At 39.9% G+C, this 19,620-nt stretch overlaps 2 protein-coding genes across 13 annotated transcripts in view; one reads left to right on the forward strand and one right to left on the reverse strand.

Annotated features, from left to right (window-relative positions):
- LOC147307897 (ATP-dependent 6-phosphofructokinase, platelet type-like) overlaps positions 1 to 2,524 on the forward strand; it is a 40,229-nt gene extending 37,705 nt beyond the window's left edge. For all 12 annotated transcript variants that reach the window (XM_086272467.1, XM_086272471.1, XM_086272472.1 and 9 more), the window contains 4 exons: positions 458 to 569; positions 885 to 984; positions 1,089 to 1,194; positions 1,512 to 2,524. In XM_086272467.1, the coding sequence (XP_086128593.1) occupies positions 458 to 569; positions 885 to 984; positions 1,089 to 1,194; positions 1,512 to 1,668 (475 nt within the window). In that variant the 3' untranslated portion in view covers positions 1,669 to 2,524. The remainder of the gene's footprint in view (positions 1 to 457; positions 570 to 884; positions 985 to 1,088; positions 1,195 to 1,511) is intronic.
- A 700-nt stretch (positions 2,525 to 3,224) lies between these two features.
- Positions 3,225 to 17,550, reverse strand: pitrm1 (pitrilysin metallopeptidase 1). Its single transcript, XM_086272466.1, has 27 exons — positions 17,256 to 17,550; positions 16,335 to 16,440; positions 15,964 to 16,070; positions 15,706 to 15,857; positions 15,222 to 15,336; positions 14,097 to 14,193; positions 13,292 to 13,452; positions 11,971 to 12,097; positions 11,714 to 11,802; positions 11,265 to 11,393; positions 10,943 to 11,056; positions 10,315 to 10,411; positions 9,851 to 9,985; positions 9,382 to 9,520; positions 9,125 to 9,241; positions 8,905 to 9,034; positions 7,397 to 7,517; positions 7,006 to 7,082; positions 6,752 to 6,917; positions 5,498 to 5,598; positions 5,257 to 5,377; positions 5,101 to 5,151; positions 4,835 to 4,947; positions 4,534 to 4,656; positions 4,257 to 4,402; positions 3,783 to 3,885; positions 3,225 to 3,673 (listed from the first exon to the last, which is right to left on the reverse strand). The coding sequence occupies exons 1-27, from the start codon at positions 17,300 to 17,302 to the stop codon at positions 3,580 to 3,582; spliced, it is 3,078 nt and encodes a 1,025-aa protein (XP_086128592.1). The 5' UTR covers positions 17,303 to 17,550; the 3' UTR covers positions 3,225 to 3,579.
- Positions 17,551 to 19,620: the final 2,070 nt, after the last annotated feature.

Below are 19,620 nucleotides of genomic sequence, written 5' to 3' on the forward strand. Positions count from 1 at the left end.
AATTATGTATATAAAACCATTTTGGCAAATAAAAGATTTTTGATTAACCTTACACTTTATTTCATGTCCTCTATTGAGGTTATTTTAGTCCACTGCACCACCATGCTGTTGGAAATTGCTCCCAGCAGGACCGAGGTCTGTGGAAATAGGACAAACGTTGTATTTTGAACCGAGTGCAGGTGACATTGTGTGCCTGCATAATTTCATTATTTTAAGATGCCCTCAAACATAGTGGTGCATCACAGCATCTCTATGCATGCATGCAGTGAAAAGCAGAGCCTGGATGAAGGGTATATGAACGCTGGTGTGTGGAGACTTAGCAGCCTGGTGACTCTGTGTCCTCTGTTAGTTGATAAATGGGTTCAGGCATTGTTTAGAGCATCTTCTTTTAAGGGAGCACTTGTTATTTGGTGAAGCGATCCCTTAACCGGCCTGTTACCCTTGTGCTGTGTTTTAGAAATGAGAACTGCAACGAGAACTTCACCACAGATTTCATCTACCAGCTTTACTCTGAGGAAGGGCGAGGAGTGTTCGACTGCAGGAAGAACATCCTCGGTCACATGCAGCAGGTTGGCCACGTGCACAAATGAATGAACGCGATGCTGTGCTTGATATGTTTATCAGCAATGATGACAATCTGTGATGCAAGGAGCCAAATCCACAAAATATCTGCTATCCTTTATCCATCCATCCTGTCTATCTGGGAGATATTGCAGACATTACTGTGTAGAGTTATGTTGCTAAACTAGTGATTGTAAGTGATCAAAATTAAGAGTTATAGTGTAACAGAAAAGTGCACTTAACATTATTTTAGATACTAGACTTGTGATATTTTATATGTAATGCCCTTATTTTGAATAAATATGACTTTTTTTCCATGTCAGGGAGGAGCTCCATCTCCCTTTGACAGAAACTTTGGTACCAAAATTGCAGCCAAAGCCATGCAGTGGATCACCCGGACACTCAAGGAGTCCTACAAAGGAGGCAAGCACATAAATGTGACACTTGATTCCAGCGAGGATGCAGAACATTTAGGTGTGAAATTGCTTTGCCTCAGTTACAAAAGCTGATGCTTCTCTTCGTTGCAGGGAGAGTGTTTGCGAACTCGGAGGACACCGCATGCCTGCTGGGGATGCGTCGCAGATCTCTGGTCTTTCAGCCTGTGGCGCAGCTCCGGGACGAGACAGACTTTGTGTAAGAAGATTGTTTAATATCTGTAGCAGTGCAGCTCACAACCCTGAGTAAGTAAGCTCACAAGCTGAGCTTACTTACTGTGTGAGAGGAAAAATGTTTTAGAGGACCATTTGCAGATCTTTAACATAGTTAAAAACAAAAGGTAGTGCTAATGCATCTGAACCAGATTATTAAGAACAAACCTGGAAAATATTCTGACCCAATTCCCTTAAAATTCTCTGAAGCAGCGGTCCCAGGCTTTTTGTTTTAATCTTGCTTTTAAGATCTCTGTGGTTAAGAAATAGTGTAGAGAACATTCGTCTATTCTCTACTTTCAGTCACAGGATCCCTAAGGAGCAGTGGTGGCTGAAGCTCCGTCCTCTAATGAAAATCCTGGCCAAGTATAAGACAAGCTATGACGTGTCCGACTCCGGGCAGCTGGAACACGTGACGCGGGTCCGACCCAAAGACAGCAACACCTCAACGGCCATCTGAACCGCCTCACTTCCACACGCAGAGCTTCACTTCAACAGGACAACAGCTTCACAAAACAGTGACGGCTACTCACTCACTGACTGATCAGCTGCTGACTGACTGCAAATACGTTAAGGTAGATTATAAAAGATAGGTTATTTTAAAAGCTCTATTGAATGGTAAAGTCACGGCACTTTTCAGAAGGGATTCTATATTATGGGTCATGGGATTTGAGATTTTATTAAGTAGTGTGAACTTCCTAGCAGCGCTAATATTTTATTTTATAGATCCCTAAAAGTATTATATAAGTAAACACACATATATGGACCCTGTTCATTATGTACTGTATAAGTATTTAGATTTTATCTCCTAAAGAGTAGCTATATCTAATTTTATTACTTGAAGATATGTAGCTGAGCAAATGTTGTGTAAACACAGCTTGGCTGAAATCCGGCTTTTGTCACCTTTACCTTGTACTGCACTTTGAGCCCCATATTTAATACGACCCCCTAAAGCTGCTTATACAGAGAGAATATATTTCACGAGGATCACATGCTTTCAGCATGTTGGCCAGGTTGATTATAAAATGTTGAAACTTGAAGGATGTTTTTCTTCTGGGGGTTTTGGGACGAGCTGGTTGTGTGTCCTGTCACCTGCTAATTGTGTGTTTGTTGTGTTGTTGCCTTTGCTTTTTGTATCCACCCTGGGCGTTGTGTCTGGCATCTTGTAGTGGTTATCTGTAAGTAGGGTCCAATTGGCTGTTGCTGTAGCTCCTCAGTGAGACGGAGAGTGTCTGAGACTACGCAACATTTATGTGCTGGCAGTGTGACGTGTTCTTTCACAGAGTAATAAAGCATTTATTGTGTTGAAACTCTAACTGTTTTGTGTTATTGTATCTCACTTTTATGTGGCTGGCTCTTTGTATTTGTTTGATGGGAGGAGCCTGAGATGTTGATTGTTGGATTGAGTCATAAATTAAACTGTAATGTTGTGTAACTTCACACAGGCACCAGTATAACTTCTATCCATTCATTTAGACAGGGGCTTCAAAATATCTGCAGCCATCTTGGTAAAGCAGTAACTAGCAGAACCATGAGATTTACTTAGGTTCAAGTACTCTGGCAGGAAGTAATTCTGTAAAAAACAGTAAATTACCAGGACAATGGGGACACTGATTGTGGAACGAGACCATACATCCATTCGCTTCCGCTTATCCTTTTCAGGGTCGCGGGGGGTGCTGGAGCCTATCCCAGCTGTCATGGGGCGAGAGACAGGGTACACCCTGGACAGGTCGCCAGTCTGTCGCAGGGCTAACACACAACGACAGACAACCATTCACACTCACATTCACACCTAGTGGCAATTTGGATTTTCCAATTAACCTATCCCCACAAGCTGCATGTCTTTGGACGGTGGGAGGAAGCCGGAGTACCCGGAGGGAACCCACGCAGACACGGGGAGAACATGCAAACTCCACACAGAAAGACCCCGGCCTGATGGTGGAATTGAACGCAGAACCTTCTTGCTGTGCGGCAACAGTGCTAGCCACTGTGCTGCCCACTGCCTACTGTTAAAACTACCTTTAAAGTATTTGAGCCCAGGCAGAAATATTACACAAATATCTTAAATACTGGACCAATTAAGTCAATATTTGGGGAAACTAATTTCTTTCCCCCAGGAATAAAGTGTTTTAATGACTCACCAATGACAGATTTTGTATTCCAATGTCATGATGCAGCATTTAATTCTAATATGTACATAACAGAATATGAATAGGCAGTCATACAAGTATTTCAAATGGCAGACACTGATTAGGTAACTTTCTTCCTCTTTCTTTTGTGCGGTTCAGCTTTCTTTTTGCCACCATTTAAAACATTTCTGAGATAACACTTGTTCTTTGGATGACCACTTTGAAAATATCTACTGACAGTCCTATTTTATAATCCATGAAGGATCTTTTTTAATAACGTCATTCTCTGGGCCCAGAATGGCAACGCCACACGTCTTCTGACCAGCACTGAGGTACCTGCAGAAAAAAACGAGGGATTATTTTGCAGGCATAAGAAAGCTCTACTTGTTGTAAATAAACAGCAGCATCTTGACAAATTGCATTTTGCAGGATTGGTCAGTTTTACCTTTCAGCCACATCCACTAGGTTTTTATGGTCAACAGCAAAGAGTCTTTGTCTGTGACTCTGCTTCATCTCGTCCGTGACCCCACTGAGGAACTGACCCATGCCTGCACCAAAGACAGAGTCACAAGCTTTGCATCAGAACATAAAGAATGCTGAAATTACAGCTTCAGCTAAGGGATCCATTCGCTCTATAAATTCAACTGTATATTATTACTTCAAGTCTAAAATGATGCAAAATAGTTAAAGATGGGGGAAGGTAGCATGTGCACCACACTGGCTGTGAGAGTCTGAAGGCAAAGTTCTGTACAGATGCATAAACACACACAAAATTTACTCTATTATGAAGCCTTTTTGAATATTTACAGATTCATTCTCATGCAAGGACAGAATGTGTTAAAATCCTTTAAAGGTTTGATGTAAACTGATCCAGGCAGCTGCTTTCAGGGAACCTCTCATCACTCAGATGGCACCTCACCTTTGTCTGCGGGGGCCACAGGTGAGTCCACCGCTGAGAAGACTGACAGTTTGGCTTCGTCGATGTCTTGCTGGGTGAACTTTCCTGACTTTGCCCACTCGATACCGTTACCAAAAGCAGATAATGTCTGCACTGTGTTTGGATCCCTTGGACACAGAAGAGACAACACATGAGGTCAAAACTCTCCGAAATTCTTATCATAATTTGAACTTTCAATGTTTCCTGCCTTCCTTCCCTATTGATACACAGTAAACCTTTGTATTGAACTTCTACCCACCTGTAAGAGTAAAAGGTGAACAGGCCTCCTCCTATCTTGGCCCCGCCTCCATAAGCTCCGCCTTTCTCACGGATCTCTCCATGAAGAAACTTTGCTGTCATCATCCTGGCTAAGATGCACAAACTAATGAAGGAGTAAAGAGAAAGTGTTTACTGCATGCAGTTATTACAAATGCATAACTGAGAAAGAAAAAAAAAGCAACACATTTTCAGTAAAATTAAGTAAAAGAACACACTAAAGCCGCCATAAACTGTGTTACAGTTATTTACCTGCTGCTAGCAGGATGTAATGATATCGTTACCTGGCATAGTCCTTGTGGGAGAAGGGCACTGCGCGAATACTCTCACTGACAAAGTTGACAGGGAAAGGCATCTGAAAGAAAGTCTTCATTGGACATGGATGGAAGGTTGGCTCCTGAAAAATGTAAAACCGCAAATTAATTTAATTCTAAATCAGAAATGGATTACTTATTGAATTATGAAGATGTTAATTGTAACAAAACAATTCTTCAAAAATTGATCAGTGGATTAAGAAAGAAATAAAGAAAAATGTAACTATTAAACCTACTGATAATAGTTTTCTTCGTGGGCCATTGTCATCCAGAGGGTTTATCGGCTTCTGCAATAAACACAAAGATTAAAAAAAAAAAAAAAAAAAATTGGATTGATTATAACAATGAATTAATTCATTTACACATATTTTGTTTTCCCTGTTCAACTTCACCTCAATAATATTTGGTCTGACAGGTTTGCGTTCCTTTCTGTTCTTAGCCACATCCTTTATAAAACCCTCCAAGTGTGCCGCTGCATCAGATACTTTCTCTGGAGTTGAGTTGATTGCACATCTATATGGACACATTTAAAATAAGATGCGTTGAGTGCCTGATATTTCACTATTTTATAGTTCATTATTTACAGTGAAATAAAGATAAAGTCTACATATAGCAGGTGTATTATGGACCCACCTCATGTTGTTTGGGTTGAAAAGGTGTATTTTGAGCCTGGGTAACGTTCGGATGATTTGGCTGAGGTCTGCTATCGCAGCTGTTCTCTTCATAAACGTAACCTGTTGTTAGAAGATGAAGTATTGGTTCCAAAGTATTGACACCATCACATCTCTACCCTTTGTTGCAGAAATTTAAAATAACATGTATAGTGATTTTAAACATACAGTACATTTTCTTTGACACAAGACACTGTTGGATGGAGTTTGGAACCAGGCCCGGGGAGCGTGCCTGAGGGCGAGCGCCTAGTTGCTGGGACTTAGTTCATGAGGCCTGGGCGGGCCTGGCCCCGAAAATGCATGGCTTGGTGTTGAACCAGTCTCCTGGAGAGGGGCTTGAATCTGTCTGAGTCTGGAGTTGCCCTTGGTGAGAGGCAGTAAGCTGGGGTGGGTATCTAAGTATCCCCTCAGCTTGCTGCCAATATGTTGGGGTTTTTCTGGTGGATGAGAGGATTTGTTCCTGGCGCCTTCAAGACAGGAAATAGGTCCTGACTGTCATCTGTAGTCCGCAGGCTGATGATTGCCTGAACATGGTCCATTGCACTGAGCTGCAGCTACAAGATGGTTGGTGCCTGTGGTGGTGGTAACCTCCGAACCAGATGGTGGACACCTGAGGTGGAGGGAACCATTAGGTTGAAGAAGGAATCCTATCCGGCTTTGTTAGCCGGTGGGACTTTGGAGGCAGTACTTAGTAAGTACTTAGTGATGTGGACACAGTACCGGTCAGTCGAGATGAAGAGAGCTGAACATAAAAGCAAAGCTCTTAATTTACTGGTTGATCTACATCCCTACACTCGCCTATGGTCACGAGCTTTGGCTAATAACTGAAAGAACAAGATTGCAAATACAAGCGGCAGACATGAACTTTCTCCGAAGGGTGACTCAGACTATAGCCAATACACTTCCACATTGAAAGAAGCCAGTTGAGGTGGTTCCCTGAGTCAGATGCCTCAACCACCTATGTCCCACTGGGACACACTGGTGAAATTATATCTCTCAGCTGGCCTGGGGACACCTTTGTGTTCCCCCGGACATGCTAGAAGAGGTGTCCGGGGAGAGGGAGGTCTGAGGATCTCTGCCTAGGCTGCTACCTCCACAACCCGGCCCCGGATAATTAGAAGAAAATATAAAACAAACAAATAAACAAGCAAAGCAGCTTTGCGGATAGCTGGATTTTTCTGAAAGGTTAAGCCTTTATTAAAATGTACAAAGATACCTGTTCCATCCCACCAAAAGTCTCCTGGAGGTCTCCAGCTGGAGTGAGGTGACGACCTGCCCGAGTCATAGCATACAGGTGACCTGAGTATGCGATACTATTGGCCAACTCCTGTGCTGACTGCATCACCAGCACCCTCAGGCGCTCCTCGTCATCAAAGTGAGGACTAAACGACAAAATAAGACCCATTAACTGACAGTTCCATCTGTTGGTGTCGCTAGCAGTGGAAAATGTAAAAAGCTGGGAGGAGTTACCTGTTGAATATGTCGCTCCACAACTGAAACATGTGAGGAAGATTCCTCTCCAGGCACGAAGAAGATAAGAGGATACCCTGAAACAGAAGGTAGAGATCCAGATGTTCAAACACAGAAAGGAAGTGCTAAGAGCTCACTGAAGTGTCTTTAGAGATAAAGTCTTGGTCTAAAGTTTAATTCTATCCTTCATGAATTATTTGATTATTTATTATTATTTTTCATTTGTTATTTCTTTTCAGAGAGGCCAACAGATTCAGTTCATGCCACTGTGCACTGTGTAAAAACACAAGGAATCAAGCTGAAAGCTACTTTCTGTTTTGCATTTTGCACACAGCAATGATCACAGATAGAAAGGTGTTATTGGCTTAAAACACACTTAGCTGGCACTGACCTGCTCATATGTATCCAGCTCGTTGCAGTCAGTGATGACCTGAGTGGAAACAGACATGCCCCCTGTCCTCAGCTCCATCTGCTGGGCCTGCTGCCTATAGTCCAGAGCTCCACAGCCCATCCTAATTAAACAGACAAACATATGCGGACACACAAACAGACATTTGAAAAATCTTTAATACTCCATTGTGCAATCCATTTGGCATTGCATCACAGTCTGATAATTTTTTTTCAACAACCTAATCTTTTTTTATGTTTTCCACTGTGATTACACCACAGCACACTTACCTTATTAAGGTCCCCAATAGGGATGGGTACCATAAACGGTAGTAACCACCGAAAAGCAGCGCACATTTCGGTGCTTTTTTTTCCCTGAGCTGTGATACACTTTTAGCCAATCGTTTTACGTTTCCGAGAATAGTAGGCGGGGCCAGGTACGTACGTTCTTTTAGAGCAGAGCTACAGATTAAAAATGTCCAAGGCGAAGCGGTTAAAAGTCTGGCTGTACTTCACAGCAAAATATGCAAACTCAGCAGCAACAAGTACTTTAAGCTGATACTGTGATACTGTCAAAGGAGGTAACACCTCAAATCTCATGAAACACCTGGCGACGCATAGCGTTTTTTTAAAAGCCGAGAAATGCGCCGTATTTGATGGCAGCAGCAGCCGTTCTTCTCTGCGTGAGGAGCTTAATGTTGTTCGCGTGTGATTTACGTTTAGTAGGCTAACCACGTTATTACATTAATGCATGTAAGGTGAACTAGCAAACATCATCATAGCTACATGCGGCTGTCTTCTTGTTTGATGGCAGATACTCCCTTCACCCTGGCCAAAAAGGCTAAAATGACCAAAGAAAAAGTGGAAAACAGTTAAAGATGAGAGGTTTTTGGACAAAGTTTGTGTTTTTTCCATTGTTTAAGCGCTGCTTCCAGCCAAGAGTGATACCATATATGCCCCATAGCTGCAGAAAAGGCTAACATTGTTATCTTTTTACAAAAAAAACAGCTGAACATGAGAGGTTTTTGGACCAATTTTGTGTTCTCCATTCTTTAAGCACCGGTTTGAGCACCGTTTGAGCACCAGCACCGTTTCAAAAGTACCGATTTGGCACCTATCGGATATCGGATAAAACCTAAACGATACCCATCCCTAGTCCCCAAAGACTGTGTTCACATGAGTCAACACCAAATATTAACAGGCAAACCAGAAAACCCAGAAGAGATTACCAGCTCAGTGCTAAACTGGTTTTCAAATAACATTTGAAAATAAAATAAATATTCAAAGCTGAAAAAGAATTCAAAGATCAGCTTCAGTCTGTAGTATTAATCAGCACAAAGTAATCCAGAAAACTTGATAAGTATTTCATTTGGAAATATTTAAAAGTATTTAAAGAATGATGTATCAGCAGGAAGAGACATTTACCAGGACTCCTGAGCGCTAATCCTTGCTAGTAAGCACCACATTTCAGATTCATCTTGTTCTGGTCTTGCAGACCAACAGGTTACTCACTTGGTAATAACACTGCAGAAGAGCGGGACGAAAACCTTGAGGTCCTCTGGAAGGGTGTTGAGATTACACAAAGCTCTGAAGTACACCAAACCATTGGTGGGCTGCTCACAGTACTGGACCGGAACGCCTCCTATGAAGAATGAGAAAGTGCTCTATATACAGTTTATATAAGACAACAGTTTTCGTCACACGCTCTTTGTAAATCAGCATAGACTCACACCTGCAGTGCTTATTTGAACAGGAGTGATGGGTATCGTTGGCTCGATGTCGGACACTTTGAGTGCTGGCAGGCAGGAGACATCCTGGGTTTGACTCTGAGCAGCCAGCAGCTCCAGACCTTTCCGAGAAGAAAAATCACATTATACTAACATCTACTGAATGCAGACCTGTCTTAATATACAATGCTTCAGGTCGGTAATATTCAGTTTAACAGATTACACCCACGAGTGATCAATCTTCTGGCAGTTCAAATGTTACCTTTCTCATAGATCTGCTTTCTGTCGCTGTCAGAAAGAACCTCGATTTTCTTCTGAAGTTTCTCCTCCTCAGCTTTGGCCTGTTTCTCCAGGTAGGACTCCTCTGGGCTCATTGACAGAGTCAGTCGGTGTGTGTTCTCCTAAAAACCAGTCAATGACAATTAATCCGAGGTGGCATCCTTTGTTAGCAAATACCTGCTCTGCATTATCCTTGTTAAAGCATTTATATATTTATGTTATATGTTTTTTCATTTGTTTCACGAAAGGACTCAGGAAATGTTTTTTGATACTACAACATAAGAAATAAACTGTCAACTATGAAACAAAGTATTTTATTATACTCTCAGCCTGTAACTGTGCAATTTATCTTCCCAACAATGTTAAATAGTAAAGCCCTGAACCTGTAAGTAACATAATTTAATGAAGACATACAAACAAAAAATATTTCAAACACTATGTGCTTAAATCACCTTAAAGTATTGCCTGACTTTCTCCTGGAGAAAGCGAGGGTTTTCCTTCAGGGCTTGTCTGAACTTGGCAACACTGTCACTGATCTGCAGCAGCTCCACCGGGTCCCCATCATGGTTCCACGATGAAGCTATGTACTAATAACATAAGATGAATAAAGGTTTTGGTGAGGAATTTACTAGGATTATTTACACCTTATAATATATAAAACTCTTAAACACTGTACCAAAGACAGCCTCCCAAAAAATAACAACAGTTAAATTCACATTCTTGATTTGTACAGAATTTAAACGAAAAAACAGGGGAAACAAACATTCAATGTGAGGTTTTATGCAAAATGAACACACACTAATAAACAGCACTGCAAAGCCATACTTGGACGTAGGCGGTATGTTTTTACAACTACAAGTGCCCTTGTAGTTGTAAAAACAAAATAAAGGTCACAGATAAACAACAGTAAACTCACCGAGGCCAGAGACAGGCCGAAGTTTGTGGTCTGATGTTTAATCTGGATCTCAAGCTTATGGATAAGAGCCTCAATCCTTCTCTCCTCAAAGCCATTCCTTTGTTAAATGACAAGTGTGAAAATTATTCTTTGGCTTCTTCCTTCTTTCCTGTTTTAGCTTTTTTCAACAATTAAATCTTAAGTCATACATATGCTTTAAACCCTACAGTAAAGATCCTGCTGTATTCTGTCGCTCACTCTGTGCAGAGAAAGTAAAAGTCCTGAGGTATAAATGTTACAGAAATATTGGTTTTTCAGTAAATACAACAAGTCTGTCATATTTTGTAAATTGTAACTTATAAGTGGCAAAGCTGTGCCTCCTCTCACTGCTCACCAATGGAACTAAATGCTTAACCAATTCGTGAACACACTCAAAAAACAAAACAAAAACATTAGAAAGACCCATGACTTTTATTTTGCCCAGTAAAAAATTGAAAAATTGATTCCAGCATACAATGTTTTATTTGTTTTCCTACATTTTTAAAATCTGCTACATAAAGTGCAAGATAACAGTTGCTGTATAGGCTTTAGTTTGTTACGCCAAAGAAGGAAATTTTGACAAGAGAGGAGACTTGATCAGGGAACTTACTCTATAATTTTATCGATGGTTTGGCTGATGATCTGCTTCACTCTCTCTATATCCTCCTCATCAACTCCCTGCAGTCCGATACTGAACGACGCCTCTTTGGTGCTGCCATCATATCTGCAGGATGCAACACTTGTATCAATACTCCACAAGTACATGCAGGTTATGGATGCTTAAATGGAATTCTTGCGTAACAAGTGGTAAGAGAATTTGTGAAGAGTAAGTAGGTATACAGACCCAAACTGTATGCATCAGTTATTAAACTTCCAACAAAACTGGTGAAATTAAAGGTTTGATGTGGATGTTATAACGCCTGCACACATACCCAACAACAGAAGAGAAGTCTGTTCCCAGTTTGGGTTCGATGAGAGATTTGTAGAAGGGAGAGTTTGGCCCAGAGATCATCAGAGAAGACAGCAGGCTGAGAGTGAGTCCTTCAAATGCATCAGTGATGCTAAAGAGAAAAACAACAATAAGAAAAAAAAAACACCCATTTTTACTGTCAGGAACACTATGGGAGAGTCAATGTTGAAACTTTAACAGGAACTTTCCTTAATGTGTGAAGCACTGTGTCACAGTGGGTTCTTATGGGTTCTTATGGCTCTTGAAAAATTATCTACAAAAAGGACTATATAAAACAACCTAATTGAAATTAAAAAAAAAAAAGATCAACTCTAAAAGAGGAAGAAGTATGTGGGGTTACATCTCATGTTGAACTGATTTTTAGCAGATATCTCTACAGGACACAGCAGGAAATAAATGATATAATCTTACTCTCCCAGCAGATAGCTCACACACACTGTGTTCTGCTTGTTTGGATCTGGAGCCAGAGGATCAGGACTGCAAGTCACATGGTCCTCTTTCTGGGAGAAAAACAAATATTCACAAATCAAATATTCAACTACCTTTTGTAGCAACTAAAAGCATTCTTTGAAATGATAAAAGAAACAGAACTTTGTTTATCTGATTCAAGGCAAAATAGATTATCACTCCAACACACTGCAGCAGAGACACGCTTAATGTGAGCTTACAGGACTGGTCCAACGTGGCTGAGAAGGAACTTCTGTTTTCGGGTCGATGCAGGCAAACTTGGACAAAGCTTCTTCTTGAATCTGCTTCAGATGAGGTTCTAAAGGCAAATCTCCATAAGTGAAGAACCTAGATGTAAGAAAACATTTAAAAACAAAAATCTCGTTTGTTTATAGGGCAAGATATTCTAATGTTCCCAGTTCACATTTATTTTACAAAACAACCCCAAAACGCTTCAACCATAATTAGTCATATTTAGGGATGGGTATCGTTTAGGTTTTATCCGATACCGGTGCCAAATCGGTACTTTTCAAACGGTGCCGGTGCTCAAACGGTGCTCAAACCGGTGCTTAAAGACTGGAGAACACAAAATTGGTCCAAAAACCTCTCATGTTCAGCTGGTTTTTTGTAAAAAGATAACAATGTTAGCCTTTTCTGCAGCTATGGGGCATATATGGTATCACTCTTGGCTGGAAGCAGCGCTTAATCAATGGGAAAAAACACAAACTTTGTCCTAAACCTCTCATGTTTAACTGTTTTCCACTTTTTCTTTGGTCATTTTAGCCTTTTTGGCCAGGGTGAAGGGAGTATCTGCCATCAAACAAGAAGACAGCCACATGTAGCTATGATGATGTTTGCTAGTTCACCTTACATGCATTAATGTAATAACGTGGTTAGCCTACTCAACGTAAATCACACGCGAACAACATTAAGCTCCTCACGCAGAGAAGAACGGCTGCTGCTGCATCATCATCCGTCATCATTTCTGCTACACTGACAGGGCTAGGGGCCAGGACTCTCCTCTTCGTGTTTTTGGGAGATATTGCTAACTCCAGGTCCGATAACTGGCAACCCACGCACAGTAGATGTGCTCGGTGTGAGGTCTCGCAGCAAGCTATCATACGGCGCATTTCTGGGCTTTTAAAAAAAACCCGCTATGCGTCGCCAGGTGTTTCATCGGATTTGAGGAGTTACCTCCTTTGACAGTATCACAGTATCAGCTTAAAGCACTTGTTGCAGGCTGCTGAGTTTGCATATTTTGCTGTGAAGTACAGCCAGACTTTTGACCGCTTCGCCTTGGGCATTTTTAATCTGTAGCTCTGCTCTAAAAGAACGTACGTACCTGGACCCGCCTACTATCCTCGGAAACGTAAAATTATTGGCTAGAAGTGTATCACAGCTCAGGAAAAAAAAGCACCGAAATAAAGCACCGAAATGTGCGCTGCTTTTTGGTCTGGTTACTACCGTTTATGTGACACCGGTACCCATCCCTAGTCATATTCTTACAGTAACTCTGGATGATTTATGCATGTGCCTATTTACCTTGCGTTGCTGGGATGGTAGTGTGTGGCATGGAATTGTTTAAGTTGCTCCCATGTAAGGTCAGGAATGGCCAGAGGTTCTCCCCCTGACACCACAGAGTAGGTATGGTCAGGATACAGTTTGTTCTGGAGGTGCTGGGCGTACAGACGCTCATTGTCTGACTGTAAGTACACACAGCAAGAAACATTATTCTAAACTAAACATTTATTACAAACATTTTCTGTTTTTATAAATGAAAAAGCTTAAAGTTGGTTTGCAGCAGGCACTCTGTTAATTTTGAACAAAGTCATACTTCTTACTCTTTTTTTTGAGTCCACACACAGACACAGTGTAACCCTGTCTCCAGTGTTTTCTTATCATCCACCATCTTATCAGTTCAAGGCTAAACGCTGTTTATTTACACAGTTAAAAGTGCCAGAGTGACAATTTTTATTAGACAAAGAAAAAAAGGAGTGCTGTTCAGAAGAATTTATTACTTTCCTGCTTTTTTTCTTATTCTTCTTCTTTTTTTTTTTTTAAAGTTATGCAGTCGTTAAAGGCTTCTGTAAGTGTGAACTGCCTCAAGCAGTTTTTATTGATTTTTTTAAAAAAAAAGAAAGAAAGAAAAAGTCATATGAAAGTAAAGTATTTCTCTTAAGTATGAAAAAAGAAATTGAAAAAAAAAATAAATAAAAAAAAAAGAGTTGTTTACTTTGCATTTGATGGAGAGTTTGTAACCGAAAAGTACCCGAGGTGGGGAAAAAAGAGCATTTATGAAAATATTATATTCTATACATTTAGAAGCTTTGTGGCTGTGTCAACTTACAAAAGCACCCTTCATTTCATTAAACACCACTCCTTTAAACATTAGAGGGGAGTTGTTATCTGTGGGGTCTTCATTCTCCAGCCTCCAGCCTTCCTGCCTGGAAAATAAACCACAGACAATCAGATCAGACAGCCAGGCTTTCTTAGCTGGCTCAACAAAAAACCTAAAACCCCAGTCGGTGATAACAGGTATTATATTGGTGGTTATTGGTTTTATCTTTGAAGCTGGGCTTCCTGCTTCTGCCTGTGCTCACATAAAAACTAGGGTTTCATGAGACATACGACTGAACAAAATAATCACTGAGTGACACCAAGTTCAACCAGAGAGGTGATGATGATGATGATGACGACAACTGGTAATTAAAAATCTGTAACGAACCAAGAATTAACAGTAAAATGTAACCTTGTTGTAAAGAGAATAAGAGATTACTGCTGCAGAGGTTTCATCACATAGAGCGACAAAATTAAGATTTTAAATTTAACACTGAGTGAAGTCGCGCTGCTGTTTTATTTCTCAGGTGTCGACAGCACAAAAGAAATCTGAAACTTTAAACTGAATACATTTAAACATCAAAGTTTACTGTCCCACAGTCTAACAAAGGAACCGCCCAAATCACTTCAGTTTGTCTTCAGATCAAACAATGTCTCATACAGTTTGCCCTTCTTTAACTTCTTTAAGTGATTTTTGTACGGTACACTTTATCAGCTTGTACATATGAAACATATTGTCCAAGCACAGACTCTACATTGTACCTAAAACATGCTGTAAATAAAAGAATTGTTGAAAACATGGCACTTCTGGACGACTTCAAACTAAAACTTGGTGATTCATGCTGATTTAGCCAGATAAATAACGCCACTTTGCTGACACAGAAACCTCAGACTTTAATAGCTTAATGAGGCTGATTGACTTTAATCTAACTTTGTAGTTCACCCCTCAGCTATCTTCATTTCATCAGAGAGAACAGATCGGACACACAATCTATACTTCTCATCACTGAAGTGCCACAATAACGGCATCATATCTGAAAATAAAACTTGTTTACCGTTTTGCACTTGATTGCAGTACAAACTTAATTGCAGTTACACTCGTAAATGTAAATACGTAACGATGATCTAAACTCACCAGAAATCCTGCTCTCGTAAACAAGGAAAAAAAACTGCATCCAGATACACCGATAGAAGATTCTGGAAGTCCTTCCCATTTTGGGTTGAGAACGGATACATGGTGTAGTCACTGGCTGTTTATCAATAATGGGAAAGGTCTCATCAGAAATGTGAGAAATAACCAACAATCATTTAGAATACCTTTCATTTTCTTTTGAAGCTGAATGATAAAATAATGACTGGTTTTTGATTAAATAACCACTTAGCTTGCACTTCTGAGAATTAACTTTATTTGGTGCATGGAAACACTCATTGTTATTATTTAACGCAATAAGTAAATATAAAAAGCATAAATAACATAAATTAAGAATAAATATAAAAATCCAAATGTAAACACATTACAGTGCAAGAATTTACATGACTAATGAACAAGCTTTCACAGCTTTTCTCTCGTGGACTTGTAGGTCACACAGTCAATTGACGTCCAAGTTATGCTTCCATACCTGTGAATGCATTCATGAAGGTGGACAGCGACCTATTGAGCATCTTGAAGAAGGGGTCTCTGCAGGGATATTTCTCAGATCCACACAGCACTGTATGCTCCAGGATGTGTGGTACCCCTGTGCTGTCCATGGGGGTCGTCCTGAACTGGACACTAAGGGAGAGAGACTTTAAGTATTTTTAAAAGGCTAGATTGTTTTTATATAGTTTTGTTATGACTTGAGCAAAACAAACAAACAAAAAAGCCCCACAACGCTAACCTGAAGAGGTTGTTGGAGTCATCCCGTGCTGCATGCAGATACTGAGCTCCAGTTTTATCGTGCGTCAGCTTCACTGCTGTGAGAAACAGGTCAGGGACCGCTACAACCTGGGAAGGAACAGAATTAGTAGCTTTGATCACAAATGGTTTGAGAGCAGGTTCATAAAGGATCATAGCTCACAGCAAGATAAATGGAAGTTCAGTCAACAATAAAAGAAATGTCACAACAGATCTCTCACATTTACCTGTAGAGAACAGTTCCACATTTTTGAAACACGTCTTAAAATATTTTACAAGCTAACCCCACATAACTTAGTTATACTGCATTAATGTCACCTAACAGAGTCAAGCCAAAATTTAAAGTGTTCCTACTTCTTTGACCGTAAAGCCGTGGATCTTCTGCCCCGGTTGGTACTGAAGGGCTCTCTCTCTGGCTGAAGTGCTCTTCAGCCTCCATGTGTGCTGCTGTCCATTGAAACTTAAAGAAAAAAAGGAGTGCAAAGTTTAGTAGGTATTTTTACAAAGAATATAAAATATATCATACAAAATAATCATAATACATAATTTAATAATGGTTATTGTGGTTTACAGTAGATGCCAAAGTTTCAGTTATGATGTTCCTCTGAAAATGTTGAGGTTAAAGGGCTGGACTGAAAGCCAATGCCCAAAGAAAAACTCTGAATGACCGTCAGAAAGCCTGGAGAACTACTGCTCAAGAAACATTAAAAATGCCAAGAAGGTATAGTTACTTGGAAAAAAAAAAACTATAAAGAAATGAGGGATGACTCAAGACTTTTGAGCACTATTGCACTTTTTTGGGACTTTTTGACCATATCCACCATGTCTTTTCAGACATGCCCACCCAGGTAAGAGTCTAGTAAGACAATTTCCAGTTGGGACCACAGGCAAATACTAATCACAACAAATCTCAGAATGACTTGAAATGGTACAACACCTGTGCCGGCTCATAGAAAGCCTTTATCAAACCCTAAATTAGCTATCGTTACCCGTCACTGGAACAAAATGCAGACATTTAACCTCTACTACAGCTCCTAAAGCAATAATAACTGATTACTGGCTATAAACAGTAACGCTAACTCTGAAGCCATAGGTTCTCATCATTGATTGCATCAGCTTTTTCATCAGTCTTGTTTCTACTATTGTATATAAAGTAACAATATTTGAACTACACATCAAGGTTAACACTGTCTTTCTGTCTAGACAGAGTCGACAAAACACACACACAAAATTCCCTAATTAACGGTTAGCTTCAGGACGTCTTGGAAAACTCACCTTAAGTATCGAAGTTTCTGGAACACTGACTTCGTCTGTCGAAACATTGTTACTAAATTAAGTTACTACCCCTACCCTTAAAGTGCCCAGTTTTAAACTTACACACACTCCTACGGGTTAATTGTCATTATTTGACTGAGCATCCTGTGCCGTCTGCTACCTAACATGCCGTGTGTAGCGGTGCCGTTGACGTTGAATGGGAACGTACACGTAAAAATGGCTGCGACACCGGCGCGCGTCGCAGATCTGACAACAGGTTTCTGCTCGATTTCACCGATCCTACAGCACTGCAATTCTACAGTTACCGACTGAGCAGTTTTTACCACGCGGAAAGCTGAACATTCACCTCGAAGCGTCCCTGTTTGTGATTGGTCAACGTTGAAGAAGAGGAGCTACAATTGGTTAAGCAATGTAAGGTCTCCGAAGTTACTAAACGGTGACTAGAGGGTTTTTTTGAAGGACATTTAAAAACGATCTAATTAGGGACTTTAATTTTGTTACAATTTGTAAAGAACAACAATCTAAATAACGTCATTCCGCTCTCTAAAAGTTTATTAAACTTTAAAAACAAAACACAAATACAGTACAAATTTATATTTAATGCAGTTACAAACAACCTCCAGCAGATGTCAGCATAAGATCGCATTAATTTGACAAAAGATAATTCTCTTCGAGCACGTTTGTATTAGTTTTATCCCCACCCCCCTTTTTTTGTAGCACTCATTTCAAAAAGGTAAACTGTGATTAAAAATGCAAATGTACAATTTTGCTTTCAAGCAGTGCATACACAATCTGACCCAATATTTATTTCAAACAATATTAATGTATATATTAAAACACAGTTTTTAAACCTATGTTGCTGTCATGTTTGCCATGAAATTGCAAAATGGTTTCACTGTAGGAGAAAGCTTGAACACGAATAGACCTAAATAATCTCTGTTATGTTCATCTTTGTCAAAATAACGATTAAGTTACTTTATAGCAGACTATTAATCTTTTTTTTCTTAAAAAAATCATCATGACAGTTGTGCGACTGATTAACGGTCTGTTGTGCCTTACAACTGTGTTAAAATTCCTTTCGATCATTGACATGCAGAGAGTTTTTTGCACTTAAATCCAAGTCTGAGCTGGCTGCAGGATTAGAAATATTTCATCACCATGCTCTATCTGCTTTAGGTTCATTTAATTTTTTTCTAAATTACAGAGTATTTCTTCTTCAGTAGTTTCACAGTAAAAAAAAAAAAAGAACTGTAAAGTTGCCAGTGCTCTATAGCCTATATAAATAGAGTGTACATATACTTGAAACTGTATTCTGGACTAAAGCTCTATCTCACTTTAGGTTCTTTGCAGACTCATGTAGATGCATACATTAATTTATTGATTTGTACTTTCTTAAGGAAAAAAATGGATACAGTGATGCAACACAAAGTAATGTCACAAACTAAACCTTCGTTTTTGCTCACCCCTCACCATTTGGCACCCTGACGACAGTTGTTCAGTTTTTCTTTTCATTCCTATTCACAACTGCACCAGATACAATGTATGTTAAAAGTGAAAAAAAGAAATGCAAGCCTCTGCATTAGATACCCTAAAACGATGTGTTAGAAAGGTTATACAGGTGTGATATATTTATTAGAAACCTTGAAGTGATGCTGCAGAATCACAATGGTATCCTATGGGATTAGAAAAGGTAGCTATTTCTCATTACACAGACTCCCCAGCTTCTTGTTTCTTCTATGCAAAAATCAATCTGCGTCTATTGGCAGCAACAGCCAACAGCCTTTTTTTCTTTTTTCCTTCTTTCTTTCGTTCTTTCTTTCTTTTGAATATCTTTTGAGGCACCCACGGTCATCTCTTGTGTTGCACTGACAGCATGTGGGAGATTTTCCAGCAGCATAAAGAGAAGGCCTTGGTAAGCAAGCAGGAGGGGCTTTTGAAAAAGCAGGAGCATCTTTCAGTGCGGTAGCTGGCTCCAGTCTGTTAGTGCCTGTTCATTATTACTAAAAAAAACCCCAAAACAAACCTTGATCACACAAACAAGGGTTAAAAAGGTAAACTACCGGGAAACAGGCAAAAACGATTACAAGAGAAGTAAAATGTAGCCATGAGGTAACATGATCTCAGTGAAGTTTAACAATGTTTTAAGAATTTGTAAAAGTGGACATGGTGTCAATGGGTCTAAAACATTTCTGTTTTTTCTTTCAAATTTTGAATTAAAGCCTTTTTTTAATGTTCAAACCATCAATCTTTAATCTACAGGAGAAGAAAAACATTTCGGCTGCATGCCTCTTGCCTTGTTAATTTGTTATGATCATGCTTACGCAAAGTTTTGAAGAAGGGCTAATGGAGGAGTGGATCAATCAAG

Source organism: Aulonocara sp. 'chitande type north' Nkhata Bay, linkage group LG18 (genome assembly GCF_057382095.1).
Source record: "Aulonocara sp. 'chitande type north' Nkhata Bay isolate Kocher_YH1m ecotype deep benthic linkage group LG18, A_spYH_male_GT1.1, whole genome shotgun sequence".
In the NCBI taxonomy this organism is placed as follows: Eukaryota; Metazoa; Chordata; class Actinopteri; order Cichliformes; family Cichlidae; genus Aulonocara; species Aulonocara sp. 'chitande type north' Nkhata Bay.

What these genes read in the sequence shown, in the direction of transcription:
- pitrm1 (XM_086272466.1), bottom strand. Translation starts at nt 17,302, where the DNA reads ATGTTTCGACAGACGAAGTCAGTGTTCCAGAAACTTCGATACTTAAG. An exon ending in CAGAAACTTCGATACTTAAG is followed by an intron (nt 16,441 to 17,255) that starts GTGAGTTTTCCA and finishes TTTTTCTTTAAG; the next exon opens with TTTCAATGGACAGCAGCACA. An exon ending in TGTGGCCCCCGCAGACAAAG is followed by an intron (nt 3,886 to 4,256) that starts GTGAGGTGCCAT and finishes TCTTTGGTGCAG; the next exon opens with GCATGGGTCAGTTCCTCAGT.